General features: G+C 56.2%; 1 protein-coding gene across 2 annotated transcripts; it reads left to right on the top strand.

Annotated features, from left to right (window-relative positions):
* The first annotated feature begins 7,453 nt into the window (after positions 1 to 7,453).
* On the top strand, positions 7,454 to 17,039 carry ZC3H12A (zinc finger CCCH-type containing 12A). Of its 2 annotated transcripts, none has more exons than XM_070594303.1 (6): positions 7,454 to 7,613; positions 8,446 to 8,920; positions 13,244 to 13,383; positions 14,330 to 14,564; positions 15,111 to 15,217; positions 15,404 to 17,039. In XM_070594303.1, exons 2-6 carry the CDS (start codon positions 8,526 to 8,528, stop codon positions 16,276 to 16,278), a joined length of 1,752 nt encoding a protein of 583 aa, XP_070450404.1. In that variant the 5' UTR covers positions 7,454 to 7,613; positions 8,446 to 8,525; the 3' UTR covers positions 16,279 to 17,039. The 2 variants fall into 2 exon arrangements, with proteins under 2 accessions (XP_070450404.1, XP_070450407.1); XM_070594306.1 differs by lacking the exon at positions 7,454 to 7,613 and adding an exon at positions 7,616 to 8,329.
* The last annotated feature ends 7,498 nt before the right edge of the window (positions 17,040 to 24,537 follow it).

Here is a 24,537-nt window from a genome sequence, read left to right as displayed (position 1 = left end):
AATAAAATAAATTTATTCAAAATACCTTGCAAAAAGGATGAAATGATTTTTTTTTATTCAAAAAAGAGTTTGCGAGGTCATCAATTGCTGTGCGTACAATCTGAGGGTCCAAACACGTTGAGAAGTGCTCCCGAGGCTCACCGTGTATGGTTGTACAAGTTGCGAAGAGCACAACTCCAGGGGGGACCATTCAGATCATAATTCAAATTGTGCAGTGCACCGACTGTGCAGCTGTGCATATCAACCCTGGGGCTACTGAAAATACTGGGGAGCTGTGAAAGGCTTTTGGATAGGGGAGGGTAGGTGTCAGAGCTCGGGTTACATGGATTGTGACCTCATGCAACCTCCGGTTGGCCTTGATTTTGGAGGCTCTGGCAAAAGAAATAACCTAAGTTTTCTCTGAGCCTCATAACCTTGATTTTCCTAAGGTCGGGGAGGAAGGACCATCCGCCAGGGCCCATAGTCACTTCCTTGGCCTGTGCAACTCACAGTCTTCTTCAGTCACTCGGCAGCTGGGAAGGAAGACCAGAAGAGGGGACTCTGTCATGCCCTCATCTCTGCTCCTACACTAACGGAGGCAGAGGCAGCTAGCACAAGGAGCTGGGTGGAGGGGGCTGGACCTTCAGTGACTCTCAGGACATTAGGCCTCCAGGACCAGCTCTACTCTGCCTTTCTGTGGGACCTTTGGCAAGTCTTCAAGCCTCTCTGGGCTTCTGCCTCCCTATTTGCAAAATGCAGAGGATTATTGCCATTCCTTATGCCATTATGTGCCATCTCCACAGACCTCATATTTTGTAAGATTTTATTCCCTAAGCTGTACTTAGATTACTTTATATATATGTACTTAATAATTATTAATTATTGTTATCATTATAAAGGATATTTTTGGTTGTGAGTGACAGAATTGATGGACTTACATAGCCAAAAAGTCTACAACTAGGAATAGCTTCAGGCAAGGTTTGAGCCAGCAGCTGTTACCGAGGATCTGTCTTCTTTCAGTCTCTTGGCTCTGCCTCCTATGCTGTGTTGCAAGGTGGCTTCCAGAAGCTCCTGGCACTACTTGCTTTTCTCATTTGTGATTCTGTACAAGAATCAGGGAGCAAGAAGTAGAGAGCTTGCTTCCCCGTTAGCTCAAAGACAAGATGTGGAATGAGACTCATTAACTCTGGTTGGCCTGATTTAGGTCACATGCCTTTTCTTGACCAATTTCGATAGCCTGGAGGACGAGATAGTCTCATTTGCCTATGCCACTTAGGCCCTGCCCCTGGAATGGGGTCATTTCTGACCAGATCACATGGCTGGGAAATTCCCAGGCACTATTAGGAAGGGAGAAGGGGGCAAAGGGTGCTGAAAAGACAACCAGCAGTTTCCGGTGGCGTGTTTATTAGCCAACGATCTCTGGAACAGTTCATCAGAACTTCTGATCAGCAACTGAGCTGCACATGAGTGACCTCCAGGATCTTCTGAGCCAGTTGCAATGACAACCCCATCTGTGGGTGGCCAGACTGATCACGTGAGCTGACATCAGCCGGGCCGGCAGCAAGCTCCTGACTCTGTGGTTAGATCTGGCCTAGATGCAAGTTCATCCCTGTCCCACTTCCAGTTCTCTGCTCCCGTCTGAATCTTCCAGATGGCTCAGTTGGAGATTGCGAGTAAATCTCAAGGTGACTTCCCAGGCCTGTGACTGCCCTTTTCAGATACAAGGGGACCTCCAAGAGCTGGACTCGGCAAAGAGGATGCAACAGAAATGGCCACAACAAAACACAGCCCGAACGACTCCTGCTTACTCGTGCGTTGACGCACCAAGCATCTGTGCCAGATCTTGTCCCAGGGACCCATCTCCACGGCACCACAGTTAGGTGGGGAGAGGGGGATGCCCCAGACCATTACAGTTCACTGTAGAAACACAGTGAGGGAGGCTGCAGGGGTGCCCTGGGCCGCAGGCCCCTCCCTGTCCCAGGCCAGAGGAGGTGAATGTCCACCCCAGCACACTCAGCAGCAGGGCCACCTCAGCCCAGCCTGTACCTTCCTGGCCCTAGGAAAGGCCAGCTGCCTCTCTAGCAGCTTCAAGATTATCATCAAGGTCGTGTGCCCCGGTACAGAGGAGGGGTGTTCAACCCCAAGGCTGGGGCCCCAGCCCCTTTGCACACCCCCAGGGCTCTGCGGAATTGTCTCTGGTCATTCGCTGCAGGGGCTCTGGGGCAGGGAAGCGGGGCAGGCCCACTCACCCTTCGCCTACCTTCAGACCCCAGGTCTTCCTGGATCTTCAACCAGATGGGGTCACTGGTTAAGGGAGTGCACAGTGAGACCAAAGGGCAAACGTCCCCAGCAACTACGCTCTCCAACAGACCCCTGAGTTAGGCATGGCCCAAGGAAGTGACCAGTACTTCTGAGCCTCTGTGGGTTTGATCCCCTTGTCTGCAGCAAATGGGGCCAGGCATGCCTGGGATGGAGAGAGCCTGGCTGGTCCCCTCCTCGGCTTTGCCTAAATTAATGGGCTGTGTGGCCAGGAGCAAAGCCCTTTTCCTCTTTCAGTCTCCCCATCTATAAAACAAAGGTTAATCGATCTCCTGGGGCTTTCCAGCTCTAACAGTGCAGACTGCGAGCATTCCAGGTTCCGAAACGAGGGAGCAGGGGTAGCTGAATCGGGGGACAGGGGGCCCGTCTGGCCAGGGCCCCAGAGACACAAAAGCCCCAAGTTTAGACTTTGGACACCATCTCCCAGTGGGATCAAGCTCGGTCACAGGATCCATCTATACCAACAGAACCTAGCAGATCCCTGGCCCTATTACCAGAACATGGTGCCTGGAAGGCCCATGAAATTATACCTTTTTTTTTTGAGGAAGATCAGCCCTGAGCTAACATCTGCTGCCAATCCTCCTCTTTTTGCTGAGGAGGACTGGCCCTGAGCTAACATCCACGCCCACCTTCCTCTACTTTATATGTGGGACGCCTGCCACAGCATGGCTTAACAAGCAGTGCCATGTCCACACCCGGGATCTGAACCAGCGAACCCCGGGCCATGGAAGCGGAAGTGCAAACTTAAGCGCTGCACCACCAGGCCGGCCCTACACATTTATTTTTAAATAAACTTTATAATTTGGGAATTAATTTTAGATTTACAGAGAGTTGCAAAGATAGCACAGAGAGTTCCCGTGTATCCCTTTTGCCCCTCCCCCCAGTTTCACTTTCCCCTAATGTTATCATCTGACGCGACTGTGGGACACTTGTCAAAACTAAAAAAAACAACCTTGGCCCATCTCTGTTAACTGCAGTCCAGACCTTATTTGGGTTGAACCAGCTTTTCCATTGATGCTCTCTCTGTTCCAGGAGCCAACCCTGGGTACCACATGGCATCCAGGCGGCGTGACTCCTAGTGTCCTCTGGTCTGTGACTCTTTCTTTCAGTGCTTTTTGTGACTCTCAGTTTCGAGGAGTCCTGGTCAGATATTTTGTGAATGTCCTTCAGTTGGGGTTTGTCTGATGTTCTGCTGTGGGGTTATGGGTTTCGGGGAAGATGTCACAGAAATTGAAGTGACCCCTTATCCCATAATATCCGGGGTACATGACATCCACTTGACTACACTGGTGATGTTGACCTCAGTGACTTGGTCAAGGTCGTGTCTGCCAGGTTCCTCCACCGTAAAGTTACTATTTTTCCCATTTCCTACTCTATTATTTAGAAGCAAGTCACTAAGATCAGCACACTTTCAGGGGGAGGGGAGGGGATAATTAAACTGGAGCGGGGAGAATTTCCATATATTATTTGGAATCCTTTGGTAGGGAAGATTTGTTTCTTCTTCCCCAGCTCATTATTTACTCAACAATTTATTTCTATACCATGAGTACAGACTCAACAAATGCATGGTTTGTACTTTGGGATACAATCGAATACTCTGTTATTTATCTTATTGCCTAATTGTTGCAGCTTTGGCCATTGGAGCCATTGGGCTCCTGGGTCCCTCTGACACATCCATCCTTGTGTTTGGAGCACTTCCTACCGCAGGCACCACATGCTCCAGGCTCACCTTTTCCCTGCCCTAGCCCTAGAACCAGCCATTTCTCCAAGGAAATCATATATTTTTAAAACAAATCTTCGAATTACCTTGTCAATAGTCCAAATATATCGCACTGCATTTGAATATGTGATGAAAAGAGTTCCTTTGCTCCATTACAGTTTAAAACATACCTCAATTTTTGTGGCTCTATGGGAACAAGTCTTTTTTGAATATACCAGGAGCCTCAAAACATGGGAGCCACCTGACTTTTTCTTCACTTCCAGGGGACCTTGTTCAATTTAACCTCTGCTGCCACTCTGCCAAAGCTTGGGGGTGGCCTGCCCCCCCTTTCTACGAAGGTGACCTAGCTCCTGTGTGTTCCCCAGTCTGAGCTGCCCAATGGAGCAGCGAAAGGCCAAGGTACTTCCTGGGACCGTTCCCTCTCCAGCCTTCCCACCACCCCCTACCCCCCCCCCCACCCTTCCCCCAGGGGGTGACCAGCCCTGGAGCTCTGCAGACCACCCCCAGGCTGCCCAGGTAGGAAAGCAGGTGACAGGAGAGCAGGCAGGCTCCAGGAAGGAAGCTGGCAAGCCCAGCCACCCAGACGGGCGTGCAAGGGGCAGAGGGGGGTGCCTGCGCACCGTGAGATCCAGAGGGTTCCTGGAAATGGGCGACAAGGTTTGCAAAATCCAGCTTTAAGTGGAGCAGGGGTTCCCCGGAGCCCTGGGTTCTATAGAAGAGAGTCAGCTTCCCAGGAAAGAGATGCTTCCCAGAGCCGGAAGAGAGGGAGACTGCGGCTCACTCTGGGAGAGCAGAGCTGCGTGACTCATCGCCCAGTCCTGCCGGCTCCCGCTGGCACGGTGCTAGGCAGCCCGGGGCCTGGGAGCACGGGCGGAGTCCCTCTCCCAGTGCCAGCCCCAGAGGAGGTCCCAGGCAGGCGATCACGGTGAGGCACGTAGGGACACAGCAGCACTGAGGAAGTAACTCAGCATCTCGGGAGCCTCGGCGGGCTGCACCCAGGAGTTGACATCATCACAAAGAGGAAGGGAATTGGCCAGGCAGCGTTGGGGTGGGAGGGAGGGGTGGCACTCCCGGGCCGGGGAAGCAGATACAAAGGCACGGAAGTGTCACCAGTGCTGGCGCAGTGCCTGCACCGAGTGAGCACTCCTTAAGTGAGGCATTATCGCTGTGGTTGACTTCTCATCCTTACGATACCAACCTGCACTCATTACTTAATATTGTTACCGTCTTAGAGGCAGTTACTACAGTGAATAAATGTCTAACGTCACCGAACTTTTCTCAACTATAAAAGGGACTATTGCAAAGATGAGGGGTGCAGCATACGCAGCGCTCAGTGGGAGCGGTCGTGAGCAGGACGACCCCAGCACTGGATCTGAGCTGGCACAGGGAGGGGGCTTGTTTTCCCCTCTCCTTGGTGGCCAGCCCCTGGGGTTGCTGTGCCTGGGGGCTACAGAAGAGGGAACCCTTTGGGGTCTTTAATGGTGACCAAGCAACAAAGCAGGGACTTGGCTAGGTGGGGTCGGGCAAGCTCACAGGAACAGCTTTGAGACCGACTAGAAATACATGCTCCCTCCTCCCTGGGGACTTCGGTGGCCTCCCGGAAGAAGCAGATGTAGATGTGGAGAGGGACACCCTGAGGAAGGTGTGAATTCCAGCTCTACCAGCGCCGGGACCCTGGGCAAGAGACCTCACCTTCCTGAATCTCAGCGTCGGTTTCTCAACTCTACAATTAACATTAAGATATTTACAAGAATATTTAATGCCCCGGCTTTGTAATAGCAAAAAATAAAAAAAATCCTAGAAATAACATGCAATAGCAGGGGAACGGATAAATAGCTAGTAGTAGACTCCTAAAATGGAATGCTATTCAATAGTGAAATAAGTTATAGGTACACAGGCAATAGAAATGGATTTTTAAAAAAACATAATGCTGTGTGAAGAAAGGAAGTCACATAATTAGAGAGTGATTCCATTTGCACCGTTAAAAAAAATCAAAACTAAACGATATATTAGGGATTCATACAAAGGTGTAAAACTAACAGAAAATCGAGGAGCTGATTAGCATCATTAGAACAAAATCCAGGAAAGTGGTTCTTCCGGAGGTCGCGGGGCAGGCTGCGGTGGGCCTCAAAAGGACTGGCACGGGTCTGTTTTCTAAGTTGGGTGGCGGAAACGTGGAGGTTTTATTATCATTACTGGCATCCCTTCAGCTGTATATAGATATAAATACATAAATGTATAGAGATAGTGCATATGGCATCTTTCACAATAAACAATTTGAGGCTAGAACCCTAATTCCTATGAGGCAGAGGAGATGTCAGTAAGGTATTGCAACACAGCAAACACTCAGTTTTCAGTGCTTTGGCTCCCTGGGCCTCAGTTTACCCATCTTAAAGTGAGCTGGTGGCACTGCTGAAGCTTTGTCCTCTAGCACGTGGTTCTGGGTCTCTGTTCCCACACACACACAAATACACTTGAGAGCAGGTGCTAGGCCTCATCTTTGCACCAGAAGAGTGTCCCCTCTGCCCTAGGCCACTGGTGGTTTCAAAAGTGGCAATGGTGGCACTTGGTGCCCTGGAATGGAGCTCCTGGTCCTGGTTCCAAGTCTTGCCAGCTGTGACAATCAAGCTTTATCTGAGCATCTCAAGGGGAAAAATGGCATCATAACCTCTGTCGTCCTCACCCACGTCCACGGGTAGACACTGTAAGGTGTGTGCTCGAGTGAGGGATCCTGCCTGGTTGACCCGGGAACCTAGAAGCATCCTCAAGGGGCGGGTGGGTGCATACTGAGCTGGGTAAGAGAGCATTCTGTGGGGATTCGTGTCAACGTACCTCCTTTGCCTGGTTTTCTGCTTCAGTCGTTGTGTGTCTGCTTGCTGGACCTGCCTTTCTATTCCGCTAAGGGCCTTATTTCAGAAAAAGTGTGTCTGGCCCTGGGGGCGGCCCCACCTCTGTGCGCCTGCTCCTGTCACGCTGTACCTGTTGGGTGTTCCTGTCTCAATCTGAAAAGTGCCTGTCTGGGTGTCCCTGTCTTTATAACCATGGACCTACCTCCAGCGGTGCGTGGACCGGGCTTTGAGGCCCTGATTCACTCAATGCGCCCCTGACTGGACCTCCGTCAGTGGAGGCGTACCTGTCCAGCGTTCTTAGGTCTGAACGTACCTGGCTCTACCTGTCCCTGGGTCGCAGCACGCACCTGGGCAGTCAGTGCCTGACTCGGTGCGCATAACCGCTTCGGCGTGTCTACCTTCCCCATGCGGGCCGTGCACGCCAGCCCTCCGGGTCCCCCAGCCTCCGGGGCGTCGGGGCGCGCGGAGGCGACTGCATCCCCGCGCCCCCAGCGAGGAAGCGGGGCCCGGCCGGGCTCGCTCGGGCTGCGGGGGCGGGGCCGGAGCGCGGGGGCGGAGCAGGAAGGGGCGGTGGCCGCTCCGCCTCCTGCCTCCCGGGCCGGTTATCCCCGCCCTGGCCCGGCTTCCGCGTCATGGTCGTTACCACCACCTGCCCGCCCACCCGGCCCGTATAAAGACGCCGCCGGCCTTGCCCCCGGGACTCGGCCCCATGGAGACGCCGCCGGCTGCGGCGGACGCACGGCGGGGTGAGCGCGCGCGGCGGCCGAGGGGCGCGGGCCTCGGGGTCGGGCGGAGGAGGGGGTGGGGAGGGCTCCGGCTGGGACCGGCCGGAGCGGGAAGGACGTGGGGCCGGTCTCCTTCGGCCTCGCCGGTCCTCGGGACCCTCCTCCTCAACTTAACTCAAGTTGGGGGAGCCTGGGGGAAGGGGCACCAAGATCCAGAGGGGGAGCGCGGGGCTCGGGGCCGGGACAACCTCCGCGTCACCGAGCGCGAGGGCCAACCAGAGTTTCCCAGCAACTTTTCTCGCTCATGGGTCGCCCCGGAAACTTCCCCTCCCCCGGTCCAGGAGTCTAGCTACGGGCCTTGCGCCTCCTGGGCCTGGACTCCGAGCTCGCGGCTGCGATGGCCTCTGCGGGGAAGCCCCCGGCCCCCCCACCCGCCAGCGCACTTCCAACCCCGGGTTTCCACCTAAGAGCCCCGCCCCGGAGCTGTAGGGTCTCGGCCAGGTTTTCGGAGGCCTCCCAGGACTTCTGAGTTCCCTGGGTTGGCTGTGGGGCTGGGGATAGGGTGGGAAATGGTGTCGGATTGCCTAAGTTCAAATCCTTGCGCCACCAGCTAACAGCTGGATGACATTGAGCAAGTTCTTAATGTCTGTGGCTCAGTTGCATCCTTTGTATGATGGGATGTGATCATCTCTAGCTGGGAGAGCTTCTGAGAGGACTGACAGAGATAACACGTGAAGGTGGTTTTGCATAGTGCCGCTAGGCCCTATTGGCCCATCCTGTTGCGTGGGGAGGAGGTGGCAGAGGGGTGGGAGAGAGCCATTCTCTATGCCTAACCCTTGTGGTTGTCCCACAGGAGCTGTGACAGGTGCATTCCGTGAGCCTGAGCTGTGAGTGGCCGGTTGAGAGAGGCCCACCCTGGAAGCCAGCCCAGCCATGAGTCGCTGGGAACTTGAAGACAGCCACTGCTGCCAGGGTGCCCCCAGGCCAGCCCAGGAGCCCCCTGCTGAGGACGCATCAGCTGCCGAGCTGCAGATGAAAGTGGACTTCTTCCGGAAACTGGGCTACTCGTCCTCTGAGATCCACAGTGTCCTGCAGAAGCTGGGCGTCCAGGCCGACACCAACACAGTGCTGGGCGAGCTGGTGAAACATGGGTCAGCAGCCGAGAGGGAGCGCCAGGCCCCATCGGACCCCTGCCCGCAGCTCCCTCTGGTTCCCCGGGGCGGGGGCACCCCCAAGGCTCCCACCTTGGAGCCTTCTCCCCCAGAGGAGGACAAGGATGGCAGTGACCTGAGGCCCGTGGTCATCGACGGGAGCAATGTGGCCATGAGGTACGTGTCACTTGTGTGGCCAAGACCGTGGCCAGCGGCTGGGAACGGTGGCCCTGTGTGTCTGAGCGTCTGGTCGAGCGGCCTCCAGGAGAAGTTGGACCTCTCCTCGCAGACTGGGCTAGAGGAAGGGAAGACCCTTTACTGAGGCCCTACTGTGTGTGAGGAGGCTCCCTTAATCCTCGTGGCTTCTTGGAAGTGAGTTGGGGATGTTCTAGGGGTGAGAACGGGGGCTCGAGGACATGCTCAAAGTCACACTCCTGGCAGGGAGTGGAGCAAGGATTGGAACTCAGGTCTTGTCTCCGGGGCTTGGCTTGTGCTCTTTGCCTCTCCCCGAAGGCCAGCGCTCTTAGTCTCAGTTCCTCTCCTGTGACATGAGGCAGTATAGCGTTAGGGATCCGACTGTGGGCTCCAGCTCACTTGTGGAGGAGCCTCCTTCCTGGGCCTCTTCGGCCCCCCGAGGTGGTTGGTGGTTATGAGGAGTGAATGCACAAAACCTCGAGAGAAGCGAGTGCTCAGTAAACAGTCGGAGAAGTTGTTGTTGTTGTTATTATTATTCAGGCTCTGGAGCTTCTGAGGCCTTGTTGTCCCAGATCTGGGCTGCCGTGGAAGCAGGCCCAGCAACCAAGGCCTTTGTAGCTGTGACCAGGAGTGACCTGGGGGGTGTGTGACCTGGGGGGTGTGAGATGTGACTTGGGTCCCGTCTGATTCAGCTGGAGCCCCGTGGGCTGGACTGGGCTCTGGTGGCTTGCCCGGGGCCAGAGTCAGCACTCAGCTCCAGTAGCTCACCCCCACTGTGCAGGTTCTCACGGGAAGCAGGTCGGGTGGGGCCGGGGCTGCCACAGACCCCAAAGGCCTTCAATCCAGGCCCCGCCCTCTGGTCCTGCTTTCTCCAGTCCCTCCACGGGGCGGGCGGGCTGGTGAGTCACGGCTGGGTGGATCATTCACAAGGAAAAGTTCCTGTGGGTGTGGCTGGGGAGACCCCAGACCTGGGGTGGGGAGTGGGGAGGGCTCCTTTCCTGGCTGCCCTGAGGGATCTCCCAGGTGGGCTGCCTGAGGCCTGGATGCCCTTGGCCCCTCCCACTCCTGGCCCTGCTGGGCCAAATCAGCTGTCTGGCTAGTCCCAGCCCAGCTCAGCAGGAGTGCAGGTGGCCTTCCTCTGGCCACCTTCGGGTCAGTCTTCTCATCTCTGAAACGGGCTGAGCCTGGGTGGGAGGTTGAGGAAAGCTGAGGCCCGCATGCCAGCGGCAGCTGATCGCATCATGTGCTTTGAATGTTAGGGGGTCCCCTTTCAGCCTCCGACCCTGTACGGCTGGGCAAGGAGTCAGGACGGGTCTGGGACTCCTTCCTGGGGTGGGGGTGGGGGCTGGCGTGCTGAGCCCCCGGGGGAACCATGTGCTGTGTGTGTTTGTATCCTGGCAGAAGGAGGAGGGGCCTGGGAGGGAGGAGGGGCAGGTGGTGGCCGGAGAAGCCAAGCCGCCGGGGCTTTCTGAGCTGGGGCAGGAGCCGGAGGGGAATTCCAGCCTCGAACTTCCTGTCTCAGCTGCTACTGGGTTCCTGCCCTGCCGCCCCCTCCCCCCTCCCTGAGGGCAGGCGGGCCAGCCCCCACCGTATGCAAATTGTGGGGAAATTCACCTCTGTTTCCTTCTAAGGGAATTTTTCTCCACTAGCTGGGCCCAGCCCAGGCAGATCTTTTCACCTGGGCAGCTGGTCCTGCCCTGCCCTCTGTCCTAGGGTGGGAGCAGCTGAGCTGGAGTCTCCTAGACTCACACATCTTCCCAGTGTCTGATTAGCCAGGCTAGGGGACAGACCGGACTGCAGTGGGGGCGGGAGGGTGTCTGGTTTTCCTGTGCTGGCAGGGCTTCCTCTGCTGCAGAGAGAGGGACCAAAGTTAGCTGTGCAGAGACTCCGGGCCTGGGAGGGGGTGTCGGGATCCACTTGAGGGACTGGATATGTGTGTGTTCTCCTTCTGCCAAGAGTAAGGCTCTGACCACCTGCCTGGGGAATATTCTGGGGGCTAGGGCAGCTGAGAGCAGACTTGTCCCCAGCCAAGGTTTTTGATGCCCAGAGGGCATCCTGGAAGCCTTGGTGTCCAGTGAAGTCCCAGGACTTGCAGATGCTGGCCTAGGGTGGGGCGTACGCATGCACACACGTGTGTATAGAAGGAAGTAGGTGGATGCATGTGCAGTCTGCATCTCTAAGATAGGGAGCCAAGTAGAGATGCTCACACCTCCCCACGGTCTCAAGCAGGCAGAGCAGGAGGCCCAGGGAAGGGAGTGATGTGATGAGGGAAGCAGTACACCTTGTAAAGACAGACCAGGACCCTGACCCTTCCTGGAAGGTCAGGGAAGGCTTCTCAGAGGCGATGACACCTCACACGGGTGTCCTGAAAGAGGAGCAGGAGTTTGCCAGATGCCTCATTTTTCCTGTTCCCAGCCTGTTCCTCCCTCTTAACACTGTTCACGCTCAAGTTGGGGAGCTTTTTTTTCTCCTAGATAAACTTCAGGTCTTGCTGTTAGGGACAGCAAGGCAATCCAGTGCCCCCAGACGTGGGTTCCAGTTCTGTCTCTTACCACTAGCCAGGGGAGCTTAGATGAGTCTCGGAGCCTTGGTTTCCTCACTGTGGCTAGCCTGGTAAGGATGAGGCCAGGAGGTGTGCGATGCGCCTAGTCTCCAGTAGGAGCTCTGTCCTTGCCGTCAGGCTTGGCACCTGTCTTTGTACCTGTCCGACATCCACACCTGTGGTGGTTATGAGCACAGGTCTGGCATTGCATCTCTGTTCCACTATTACTGCTGTTTGACCCTGGCTACTAACTGCCCACTGTGGAGCACAGTCTCCCCTCTGAATAAAGGGGAAAGGGGCCTTTAATGATATGACCCTCCTCAGAGGCTTGCTGATGATTCACTTACGCTCTTAGTCCAGGGCCTGGCTCGCAGCTCATAGTAAATGTTAACTTTTATTATAAGCAGCTGGCGGACAGCAGGGTGGCCCCACCTGGCAGGGACAAGCACTGCCTTCAGGCTGGACTTTGCCTCCCCTACAATCTCCAGGGACCTTCAGACCCGGGAGCCCCAGGCAGCCCCCGTGCCCCCCTCACTGCCCCACCTCCCTTTCTGCCTTCTCTTGGGGCTCCAGCTCTCACCCCCTAAAGCCACCCACAGGATGTGGTCGACCGTGGACTTGCCTCTTTTGCGTAACGTTGATTCTGTTTTATTTGCCAAATATGAGAGTCTGAGTTATTCACTGAGGGGTTCTGAGGGGCGGGGGCTGTTGGGGAGGGAACCTCCCCAGCCCGGACCCAGAGCCTTCCCATGACCCCAGTGTTACCTGGGAGCCCCATCCCCCTCCCATCCTCCCACGAGCAGTTGGAAGCTTCACTTGGTTGGACTGCCTTTGGCCTCAAGCAACAGGAAAGTTGTCCCACTGACATGGGCCCTTCTTAAGGAGGCTGCAGACTGGGCCCATTTTTCAGATAGAGAAACTGAGCTAGCAGCATCACAGGGCTTGCTTCTGGATCTGGCCCCGTTTGGGTGGGTGAGGTCTGGTCATCAGACTACAGAGGGGATGGCCCATCTCCCCGCTCTCCTGCTGACAGGATCCCCGGCATCCTGCAGACCATCTTTCTGTCTCGGGGTGGGGGCCGGGGGAGGCATGCCCTCTCCAGAGGGGTGAGGAGAGGATGGGCTGTCCAGGTGTTTGGGGGAACCGGTCCTCTTGGGAGGAAAAGCAGTGTCCTTTCATTTTCCACTTAGGAAAGGCCCCTGAGCGGCCGCCTCCGCTCTGTCACTGCCTGCCCCCGTGTTGGAGGCTGGCATCCTGGCCCCTTCTCCTTCGCCCTCCTCAGGTCCCAGCCCCAAGGGGTTCATGCAGGACTCAGCTCTACTCCAGCTCCAGTCCAGAGCAATCTGGTTTCTCTTCGGTTAGCCGGAGCTGTGCCTCCCCCACCCCCACCCACAGCCCTGCCTAGCGGGGTGAGAGAGGCTGGTGACTCAGTCTGCATGTGTAGTCTGTCCCCGTGGTCCCGGCACCCCCCGGGGTGGGGCAGGAACCAGAAGTCTCCAGCCGCCTTTCCCCCACCCCCAGGTGTGTTGCAAGCGACCTGACCCTCCCCCACGTGGGGAGCGGGTGGTGCCAGATTCCTGGGCGTTTCCTCACTGTCGGGAGATGGGACCTCAGGGAAAGTCCCGGGTCAGCCATTCGGGGTGCTGTGGGAACCAGCAGGGAATGCAGGCCTTGGGCCCCCAGCCAGAGGCAGTAGGCTGAGCCAGCGGCTCTGCCACCCAGGCCAGGGCAGGGGCTGACCGTGTCCCTCCTGTCCCTCCCAGCCATGGGAACAAGGAGGTCTTCTCCTGCCGGGGCATCCTGCTGGCAGTGAACTGGTTTCTGGAGCGGGGCCATACAGACATCACAGTATTTGTGCCATCCTGGAGGAAGGAACAGCCTCGACCGGATGTGCCCATCACAGGTGAGTGGCATCTTGGGGTGGGGCATATCCCACTGCCCCAGGAGCCCTGGTTCTCCCTAAGGGAGGCCCTTTGGATGTGACTGACAACTTCCAGGCCTCAAGCAGGGAGCAGCATTTCTTTTCCCAGCATTTGCTACCCTCAGCATCTCTGCTCTGAACAGTGGTCACTGGAGGTCACCTTGTGCAGCCTCTGCCTCCAAGTACCGGGTTCCTCCCTCACTGAATGGTGAGGTGCTCTTTCCACACCCCCGTGGCACAGGGGCAGCATAACATAGTGGCTGAGCCCGTGGCCTCTGGGGTCCTTCTGGCTCACTTGTTCTGAGCCACCTGCTCCTCATCTGAGACATGGGGTTGGGGGTGTGATAACCTCACGGGGTCGTTGTGAGTCCACCCATGGTAAATGCTCAGACGAGGGCCTGGCACGTGGTGAGTACTCAGTAGATGCTAGCTGTTGCCCTCGTTCTTACAAGTGCCCCCAGCCTTTGCGGATAGAACCGAGTTTATCTCCCTAGATGTCTTGAGATCTGGGGGCAGGCTGGCTGGGGTCATCTGCTCCAGGAAAAGTGGCTCTGGGAGCTGTGTCCTGGTTATGGATAGAGCAAGACACTTCTCCCTGGGGCTTGTTCACAAACCCCTACAGAACAGGCCGGGTGAGCCAAGCCAAGACCCCCTCTGCCCTGAGCAGGCCTGATGTCTGGAAGAGGGAAGGAGAAGGCCCGGCTCTGTGCTCGGGAGCCCTTGCTGAGTGGGACCTGCAAGCCCCCTAGGTGTTCCTGGTTTCCAGGCAGCAAACTGTGACTGGCCCAGGTGAGGGGCTGAGGGGTGGCGCTGGCCTCAGCAGAGCCACTTCCTGCCCTCATGAACTGACCACCGGGAGGCTGGGGAGCCGCATGGGCCTAGCTCTGGGTCCAGGCTGGGCCCTGACTGGGCCCTTGCCGCCTCCCAGACCAGCACATCCTGCGGGATCTAGAGAAGAAGAAGATCCTGGTGTTCACACCATCGCGGCGCGTGGGCGGCAAGCGGGTGGTGTGCTACGACGACCGCTTCATCGTGAAGCTGGCCTTCGAGTCCGACGGGGTCGTGGTCTCCAACGACACGTACCGGGACCTGCAGGGCGAGCGGCAGGAGTGGAAGCGCTTCATCGAGGAGCGCCTGCTCATGTATTCCTTCGTCAACGACAAGTATGTTCCCGCGAGGGGCGCCCGGGGGGCTTGGTGTCTGGGGGGAGAGCAGGGGTGCCCTCGGGAGGGGCGGGGCTCTGCTGGGGGCCACGGCCTTGCATCCAGGCTGCTTTGGGAGAGAGACAGACATGGCACTGCGTGAGAAGGGTTGGGCTGGGACCAGGCCAGGGCAGGAGTTTTTTCATTTAGGGGATGGAGCAGTGGCCTTTGTGATGGAATATGGTCAGTGGTTCCCCGAGAGCCTCGCCAGTTCCCAGCCCTGAGTCTCTGACCAGAGGCCAGTGGACGCAGACTGAGCCTCGGATCTTCAGGTTGCTGGCCTCCCTCTGGCCTCAGAGAGTTCCCAGCACGAGAGGTGCCCACGGCTGTGGCCCTCTGAACTGGGACCTCCTCCTCCCCTCCCTTGGGGCGATCCCACCCAGAGCCCAGGGATGTCCTGCTGGCCCGGCACGAGTTTTCTAGGAACTGCCTCCTATTCTTCCTGGTGAGGCTCGGTGCCCCCCAGCACTTAGAAGTCTCCATTCATATCTCCCTCCTGTTCTGCAGGTTCATGCCCCCTGATGATCCCTTGGGCCGTCACGGGCCGAGCCTGGACAACTTCCTGCGTAAGAAGCCGCTCACGGCTGAGCACCGGAAGCAGCCGTGTCCCTATGGTAAGACAGCCGGGTCCACCCTCCACGGCCCTCCTCACTCTTCTCCCTTCCTCTCTCGCCTAAGTCGGCCTGGGCCCTAAGTTCTTCCTCTTGGGTCCCACCCAACCCAGAGTTTCCTGAGCCTCCCCCTTCCGCCACCCACCCCTGGTCACAGCTTCCCTAAGGTCCCTCTCACTTCTCTTCCAGGGAGGAAGTGCACCTATGGGATCAAGTGCCGATTCTTCCACCCCGAGCGGCCGAGCCGCCCGCAGCGCCCTGTGGCTGACGAGCTCCGTGCCAATGCCCTCCTCTCACCCCAGAGGGCCCCGAGCAAGGACAAAAGTGGCAGGCGTCCTTCACCTTCGCCTCATTCCGGCTCTCTGCCAACAGAGCAGGAGCAGTGCAGCCTGGATGGGAAGAAGCTGGGAGCCCAGGCATCCCCGGGGCCTCCCCAGGAGGGTCCGACCCAGACCTTTGCCCCGGCGGGTAGGAGCCTCCCGCCCAGTGGGGGCAGTGGCGGCAGCTTCGGGCCCACAGACTGGTTTGCGCAGACCCTCGATTCACTGCCATACACCTCCCAGGATTGCCTGGACTCAGGCATTGGCTCCCTGGAGAGCCAGATGTCAGAACTGTGGGGGGTTCGAGGAGGAGGCCCTGCTGAGCCAGGCCCACCTCGGGGCCCTTACGCTGGCTACAACCCCTATGGGGCTGAGCTCCCAGCCACTCCGGCCTTCTCTGCCTTTGGCCGGGCTGTGGGTGCCGGCCACTTCAGTGTCCCTGCTGACTACGCCCCCCCGCCAGCTGCCTTCCCACCTCGAGAGTACTGGTCTGAGCCGTACCAGCTGCCCCCACCCACCCGAGTCCTGCGGGAGCCCCAGCTGCCGGGCCCAGGGAGTGACAGGAGCCCGTGGGGTGGGGCAGGCAGCCTGGGCAAGGAGCGAGCCAGTGTGTACACCAAGCTGTGTGGCGTCTTCCCCCCACACCTGGTAGAGGCCGTGATGGGGCGCTTCCCGCAGCTCCTGGACCCCCAGCAGCTGGCGGCCGAGATCCTCTCCTACAAGTCCCAGCACTTCAGTGAGTAAGCAGCCCTGGCGGCCCTCATGGGCAGTATTCCAGCCTCTGAGGGTCGTCAGGCTGGGCTTTGGGCCACCAAGCAGCCCATTTGCAGGCCCGGGGCCCACCCTGGAGGCTTGACAGAGGGAGAATTAAAGTAGGGAAGGGAACCCACAAACCAAAGATACTGTAGGATTGGTCCTGGCCCGCGTGGCGCCTCACCGCTGCCTGCGCAGGCCAGGAGCGATCGCCCTGTTGATACACATTGTATCTCTGTAGTTTAAGGAGACGCTGCCGGTACCGGCCGTCAGTCCATGGCTGAAGCCCAAACCCTCCTTTCTCTCGGAGGGCGGGGAGGGAGGCAGGGGGAACAGAGGCCTGGGCTGGGGGCCCTGTGCAGGCCCCCCACCTCCGCCCCGTCCCTGGGATGCCGGCCTCGGCTGGCTAGTTGGGCACCGTGTGCCTGCCCTCCAAGGGCCCCTCCTCTAAGCCAATGAGGCCTCGGCCGTGCTCTCTTCGGCCCGAGGTTTCATGTCAGTAAGCAAGATGCTTCTTAATAACCCACCTTCTGTCTCACTCTGTTTGCCTAGCCCGTTGCCCCTGCCGGGGTCAAGGGCCCTGTGCCCCCACCCTTTCTTCCTCCCCCTTCCTCTGTACTTGGAGTAGCCTCGCCCTTCCCCAAGGGTGAGGGGACGCATGTTATGTGTGTACGGGTGTAATGTTAAATATTTTAAGTGGAAAGTCCTTGTCTCCTTAACACATCAATAAAGTACAACATGAGCCCCTCTAAGAGGTGATGGTCTTTGTTGTGCTGGGCTTGAGCTGGCCTTTGGGGGATAGAAGGTCAGCAGGTGGGCACCCAGGACCCACCCAGTTCCACCGGCAGTGCTCCGGCCCTGTGGGGCCGAGGCATCCATATGAGGCCTTGGGCCAGGCCATGAGAGGAGGCTGTGGACATGTGGATGGGGCTGGGGGACAGTTGGGACGCAGAAGTATGAAAGGGCTTGGAGCCCTGAGGCTGCGGCGTAGGGATGGGGTGGCACTGTTGGAGGGACTGGGCTGCTCCCCTTTTCTGCCCTGTGACCCAAGCCGGGGCTAGGAAACCACCTGGCTGAGCAGAGGCTCCAGGAGAGCCTGAGGGAGCGGGAGTGGAGGGCCCTTGGGTGCTTGGCTCTGGCCCCGTCCTCTCAGACATGGCTGTGTCCTAGGCCCAGAATCGCTGGTGGAGTGGGGGTGCTGGAGCAGAAGCAGGCTGGGGAGGCAACGCCAGGGTGACCTCCAAGTGGGGGTTAAGGGTCCTGGTCCCAAACTCAAGAACTGGCTCTGCCACCTATTGTCACCTGGGGCAAGTGACTCCCCACTCTGGGTCTCAGTTTCCTCCTCTGTGAAGCGGCGATAATGATAGCACCTACTTCGTAGGGTTGTTGTGAGGAGTCCCTGGGCCTGGCACATAGTAAGTCCTCATTAAATGGCCTCTGGGTGGCTCTCCGTGGGCTGTGTTCACCTCCAGCCAGCCATCGACCTTCTCGTCTGCCCCTAGAAGGAATGAGGCCCAGGCAAGAATATGCATCCTTTTTTTTGTTTTTTTGCAGGTGGAAAAATGAGGTAAAACTGTAAAATATTTTAAGTGAAAAGCTTGGCTGTCATATGATCCCCAAACAAACACCATCAGCTGGGGAAAATGGAAAAAATACCGTTTTAATAATTCTGTCTTTGAATATCTCACCTAATTTGTATTTATTGTTTATGAAGCTTTCATAGTGTCTGTATTTTTTTTTAGAAACTGCTTTACCACAGAACAGCTGTGTAGCACGTTGGGGAAAAATGCCACATTGGCAATCTCCCTGCATGTCAGCCCCTGCCCCATTCCCCCTGAACATTCTTCAGGGTGACCAGGATGGAAATGATGTCAGCCAATGTTACCTCGAAGCCCCCACTACATGCTCTTCAAGGTGTCCCGTGCCTGTTGCTTCCACCCTCGTCGGGAGCTTTTATCTGCCCAAAGAAACGTCATTGCCTTATTTATAAAATATTTTTTCCAATCAAGAACTGTATTCCAGATTAAGAGGCTATTTATGGGCCTTTGTTTTTACGGGACAGGAAGCTAAAATACCGGACTCTCCGGTTCATTATCAGCCACTGGCAATGCCGAGTGACTTGTCCAAGGTCCCACGGAGGAGGCCAGATCGGGGCAGGGCCTCGAGTGTGGGTCCCCAGGTTCCACAGACCTGAGGAAGGGAGGGCCCCAGACACTAGTTTGCAGGGACTCTCAGGCTCCGGAGAGGGATGGAGGCAAGAGGGGCTGGGAGCAGGAGTGCCCTCAGCCCCACACCTCACAGCCCTCTTAGGTTTACAACGTCCACGTAGGAGTCCCTCCGGCACGACAGCTGACATGACCCCCTTTCCACCTGCTCAGCGGTCGGTGCCCCAGCGCCCCCGCGCCCCCGCGCCCCCGCGCCCCCGCGCCCCCACCCACTGAGCCCCCTCTGTCTAAGCCCACGGTGGAGCGTGAAGGCCGCGAGGCCTGGGGGGTGGCGTGGAAGGAGCAGTAGTGCTCTTGCCCATCGCACCAGCCAGCTGTCCGTAGACTTCGGGGCTCACATTCCTTGACCAGAACCAAACTCTTGGTCATTTGCTGCTTCTGCTTTGGGGAGTGTGGGGGAGAGAGCGGATGCCACAGGCAGGGGGACAGTGGGCAGACGGTCCAGGTTGGCTGTGGTCAAGAGGCCGTGTCTGGCCCAGCTGCCTCATTGGCAGGCACCCTGACAAGGGCAGCAGAGCCCACGTGGCAGGTGCCGGGGGGAGGGCTGGGCTCCGGGGCGGCTTGAGTCCTTTCAGTGCGCTGTCACTCAGCCCAAACATCCCCTGCTTCCCCCAGAAGCCTGGCCATCCAGGGTTTGGAGTCTCCCCTCCAGGCCTCTTTCTCAATCTGGCTTCCAGGTAGAGCCACTCAAAGGCTGCCAGGCCCAGTACCCAAGGATGTTCCTTTCCCACGACTAGGGGTTTAACTGTGAAGTCTTCCCTGCCACATTTTGCTTCATCTGCTGAAGTACCTTTACTCACAGGGGCCTCACTGTCACCACCCATACAAGAGACACAAGGACTCCTGCATCTCTCTAGATCTGATAAGAGAACACCTCAGTTTGTGTGGTGGCAGCATGAGAGAAAAGAAAACTTGGGTTCAATACCCCCCCCTTCCTGGGCATGTGGCTTAGAACAGCTCACTGCTTCTCCACATCTCAGCTTCCTAGCCCGCCCCCACTGGAGAGCCAGGAGGTTCCGGGTTCTCATGAAGGAGAGGGTGGCGGGGCCGGAACGCGATCCTGAGACAAGCTCAAGCCACCGAGGCGCTGGAGGGGACCAAACTCGGCAGCCGCCCTGAGCCTTTTCCTCCTTCTGTTTTCCTGGTTCCAGGAGCTGAGAAGCAGACGGGGAAACCAGCGAGTATGCAAATTCCTGCACTGTTGGGAAATGATCCTGGAGCTCCCCAGCGTGGCCTCCTGCCAGCCCTTCCCTGAACCCCAACAGGCCCCCACTGACCCAGTCTTCTTGCAAGTTCTGTCTCGCACACATGGGTTAACCAGGCTTGGGGTGCACAGTGACTAAGGAAACCTCGGCATCCCTGGTGGAAACGGAACCGCCCAAAACGGGATGAAATTCCCTGCCCTGGATGTCCCCGCCCACTCTGTCCCCATCCCACTTTGCCAGCCTGAGGAAAACCCAGCAGTCTCCAAAGATCTGGGGACCTAAATTAGGAACATGAGGGCCTTGGGGCTTCAGCGGAGCGGCTCTCCCAGGCACCCCCCGCCAAGTGCTATAACACCCCAAACCTCACTTGTCACCTGCAAGGTGGTGTTGGGGAGTGGCTGGGACGAGGCCAACGCTTACCACCTAGCTGCCACTTCCTCCCTCCTCCCACCAGCAAAGTTCTGTGCCCTCCACCTGTCCCCATGTCTCCTGGAAAAGCCAGAGTCTGTCTCGCCTGCACAGAAGGGCAAGCCCCCCGCCCTGAAGGAGGTGCCGGGCGGGTCTCCACCAGAGGCAGCGAGCGAGTGAGCAACAGAGAAACCGGGATTCGTGGGACACAAGGCTATGAGCTGGGGGGAGGTGGGGGTGCTGTCAGCCCGAGCGCTGGGCACAACTGCTCCCCGGGGGCTCTTGCCCCGCAAGAAGGCAGGCAGTCTGAGGATCCTAGCACATTTGCCCCAGGGCTTCTCAAACCTGGCTCTTTTTTTTTTTTTTTTTTTTCCAGAATGGGTGGAGTAAAGGGTAGTGAGTAAGAGCCTGTTCTGGGGGCCTCCTAGTTCACGGGATGGGTGTGGGAGACTTGGCTGAAAGAGACAGGAAGTAGGGCCCTACAATTAAGGAAACCCAAGCCAGCCCGGGCCACGGTATGTAAATCTTCCCAGCCAGTTCCTGGAGCAGGAGGAGGCCCCAGGCTGTCATCCTGGGGTGTGGCCTCTTGAAGCCCATCTCCAGGCAGCTGCCAGCATCTTCAACTACTCACCCAGTTAAGAAATGGCTACAAAACTCAGTGGGAGAAAAGGATCGGACAACCCACCCCACCCCACCCTGAGCTGGGCACATTGCTGGGAAGCAGGTCACTGGGAGGGGTCCAAAGGCTCTGATTCTGGCTGCTCTCCTGAGAGCCTGCCAAAGCCAGAGGTGCTGGTGGCGCTCTGCCTGCCACCTGCTGGCGCCTCCTGGTACAACCGCCTGTAGAGCAGGGGGCAGGCTCAGCCCCCACGGCCACCCGCCCTGCCTGGGGAAGGGCCTAGAGGCAAGGATCTCCAGCAGGATCCACAGATGAGAATCTAAAGAGAATTTACGGGAAGTAAGCACTAAGGCAAAAACGGGATTCTTCTTTATTTTCTTTGAGGAAGACTAGCCCTGAGCTAACATCTGCTGCCAATCCTCCTCTTTTTTGCTGAGGAAGACTGGCCCTGAGCTAACATCCGTGCCCATCTTCCTCTACTTTATATGTGGGATGCCTACCACAGCATGGCTTGTCAAGCGGTGCCATGTCTACACCCGGGACCTGAACCGGCGAAGCCCAGCCCACCAAAGCAGAACATGCAAACTTATACTGCTGCACCACCGGGCTGGCCCCAACAGGGTATTCTTAACGGCATTTGCGGCTCCACCCTGGAAAGCAACACCAGAGGTCCCAGTCATGCCTTCTGCAAAGTTTAAAGCTCCAGAAGATTCCAAGTGTTCCAGGTAACAGATTACCCAAGAAAAATTCTCAGGAACTGGAGGAATAAGAAGGAAAGAAAAAGGAGACAATAATGCAGGCATTCCCATTTAAAAAGTGATTTGGAAGATAAAGTCACAATGAGATCCATGGGTTGTGACCCTTTGGGTCAGCAATCCCACTGCTAAGAATCACGCTTGCAAAATGATGTGGGCAACGCACTCCAACACTGTCTGAAACAGCAAAAGATGGGGAACAAGATCAACGCCACCAACAGGGGGCTGGTGAAATCGGTTCTGGTATACACGTGGAAGGGAATATGAAGCAGCCAATAGAAACGAGGCAGCTGCATTTATAGGTTTTCCAAGCTGTATTACTAGATGAAAAAAGTATGCTACCACTTTTGTAATAGACACACGTATGTGTGCATACTGCTCATATATGTACACAGTTCCCCTAGAAGGACACACGAGAAACTGGCTCTGGGAAGGACAACCGGTGTTTGAGGGGCAGGTGGACTATTCATTGACCGTTCAGTACATTTGAATGGATGCCACTGGCAGGTATTACTTACTCAAATTAAATATTGTAAAGCCCCCTAGGGGTCAGACATGAGTTGTAGGGTTGGGGGTGGGGATCTGAAGGAGGGCTGTATTGGCCAGGGGTCTCCAAAGTTTATTCTTGTACATGAACAGTGAAAACCTGCAGCATACCGACCCCCATCATGCATTAGTTGTTAAGCCATGAGAACTGCCATTTTTGAAGATCAAAACAGTTGAATATCAGCAACTGCTTGTGGTTCAACCTAACATTTATTCATAAGTTACCTACATGTACTCGTGAGCTAATATTTACATTTATTATATAAACATTCAAAGTGAGGAACTAAATAAGGCTGAGCCTGAAAGTAAATATAAATCGAAGGCCTGACTGTTCCTCCTGCCCCCATGAGCCATCCTCCACGCTCCCCAGCTTGGGGGCCACTGCCCCACGAAGTGGGGATCAGAATCGGCAACATCCAAGCCCATCCCAGCGACGAAACTTTCGCTCTACAGAAGCAGTTTTTCAAAGTGAAGATTGTTTCGAAGCGTGAAGTTCACCCCTTATAAATTCCAGACAGGATAACATTAACTTAGATGGACACAGGAACGAGAATCCCAATTCCTTCTTCTCGTGGTCTCTGCCTCTTCCGCACACCTCACCTTCCCGGGCGCGACAGACGCCGGCGGCCTGGGAGCAGTGAACGTGTGGGAAGCAGCACCATCTGCTCTGTGTCCACGCTGCACCCACCCGGCGCAGCCCCTGCGGTCCGGCTTTGGGCGCGCGTTTTTAAGCGTAACAAGGCCTCAGTAATCTGGAATAAGGCGGAGAGGCAGGGAAGTCAGAATAAAAGCCAAAAATAAGTCACAGAGTGTTTCAAAACGGCATACATGTTACTGCCTTCAAGCTGAGGCCGTTCAGCATTTGTTTTCATTCCCTCACTGACCGTATAGATCAAGATGGCAGGAGTCCTCCTTGGGACGTTTAGAGGACTTACATGACCCCAAAACCCAGAGGCTCAAGCTTGGAGCTGGAAATAATTCTGATGCCTACTTCCTACTCAAGCAGGGGGCTTTCTTCTAAGCAAACAGTATAAACTCATCGCGGAGAGAACAGTTAATCTATTTCTTGGTCCTTTTTTAACGCATTTTGAAGGCCCTCAGCTTCAGACATGCCCAGCAGCTCTGACAAGTCCACGCTCTCTCAACCCACAGGGGCCCTGTCCACATTCACGACGCTGCCCTTCAGACCCCCCTGGACCCCGAGCAGCTTCCAATCTTTTACTTTGTGGTTGTTCCCACTCTCCATCTTCAATTTGTAGGGTCTGTGGTGTTTGGAACATTTTGAGTTTGAATCCTCTTTCCCCAGCTCCCTGGAAGAGCATACTTGAGACTCCCCAGGACACAGGCAGCCAACTCCCAGAATAAGACATAAAACCTAACTACAAAGTGCCTGGACTTCTTGTTAATATCTTATAACTACCAAAAGGAGCAATAGGACAACCTGCTCCCATCGTGGAGATGAGAAAGCTCAAGCACAGAAAACCAGGTTTACCCAGATGGCAGAAACCAACCAGTAGGACTGCCCTCAGCCCTCCCATCCCCTCTTGTCCCCTGGATTACTGGAGAGGGAAGAGGACACAGCACAGGAGCCATCTTGCAGTTTGGCTCTAGTTCTTTAAACCAAGTCATCTTCTTTTCCTAAGACCTGAAGCCAAGTACTGTTCCAAACCCAGCTAACCTAGTGAAGGCAGCCCAGAAGGAACGCCTTCTCGGTGCCCCTGGGGGTGGTCCAGCTCAGGGACCACTGGTGGGGGCTGCAAAGATGGGAGGACACAGGCCACCCAGCAGACCTCTACCAAATGTTGTAGGTGGGTACTGCGAGGGCAAGTGCCACCTGAATGAACATGTCTCTCTGTGTTGGCACGTTTATTCTTTTGATCGATGACTTAATCAAAGTCATTACCTTATCCTCTTTGAAAGTGGAGCCAGTTAGTTTATAACAGAAGTTACAAACATCTCAAGCACGCGGGCAGGGATGCCTTGCGCCCTTTCCCAGACCACCCAGATGTAGGGAGCCTAGGCGGTCCTTCAGGACTTGAGTATCTCCAGCACGCCTGGCCGACGTACAGGAAAACTGAGAGGTCCTCTAATCAGTAATTAAACTTCATAGAGAAAATAAGCATAAAGCCAGCAGCCTGTCTCTAACTACGATTACATACACACGTGGGTGTATTGGTATACATAGATAGGCCTGTAAACAATACGTCTTCTCAAGAGCAGTCCTACCATAGCTCTAGGAAATAAACTATGAGAGTCAGCAATGTCTCCTGGTTTGCTTTGTGCTTCCTCAGAGCTCAGGAAACTGCAGGCACTCCTCCCTCCCAGAGGAGACAAACCAACAGAGAAGAACGCAGATGCTTCTGGTTCCCATTGGTTTTAGTTGCTCTTGTTGTTTTTTTAAGGAACAGTCTAAATATACGAAACAATTTCCTTTAAAACCCTGACACTGGAGTTCTGCCACCAAAGACACACCTGAAGACATCTAAACAGCC

The sequence above is a fragment of the Equus przewalskii genome, chromosome 2 (assembly GCF_037783145.1).
Source record: "Equus przewalskii isolate Varuska chromosome 2, EquPr2, whole genome shotgun sequence".
NCBI classification, from domain to species: domain Eukaryota; kingdom Metazoa; phylum Chordata; class Mammalia; order Perissodactyla; family Equidae; genus Equus; species Equus przewalskii.
Note: the sequence above shows the minus strand (reverse complement) of the source record. Positions and strands in the feature narration are given on the sequence as shown.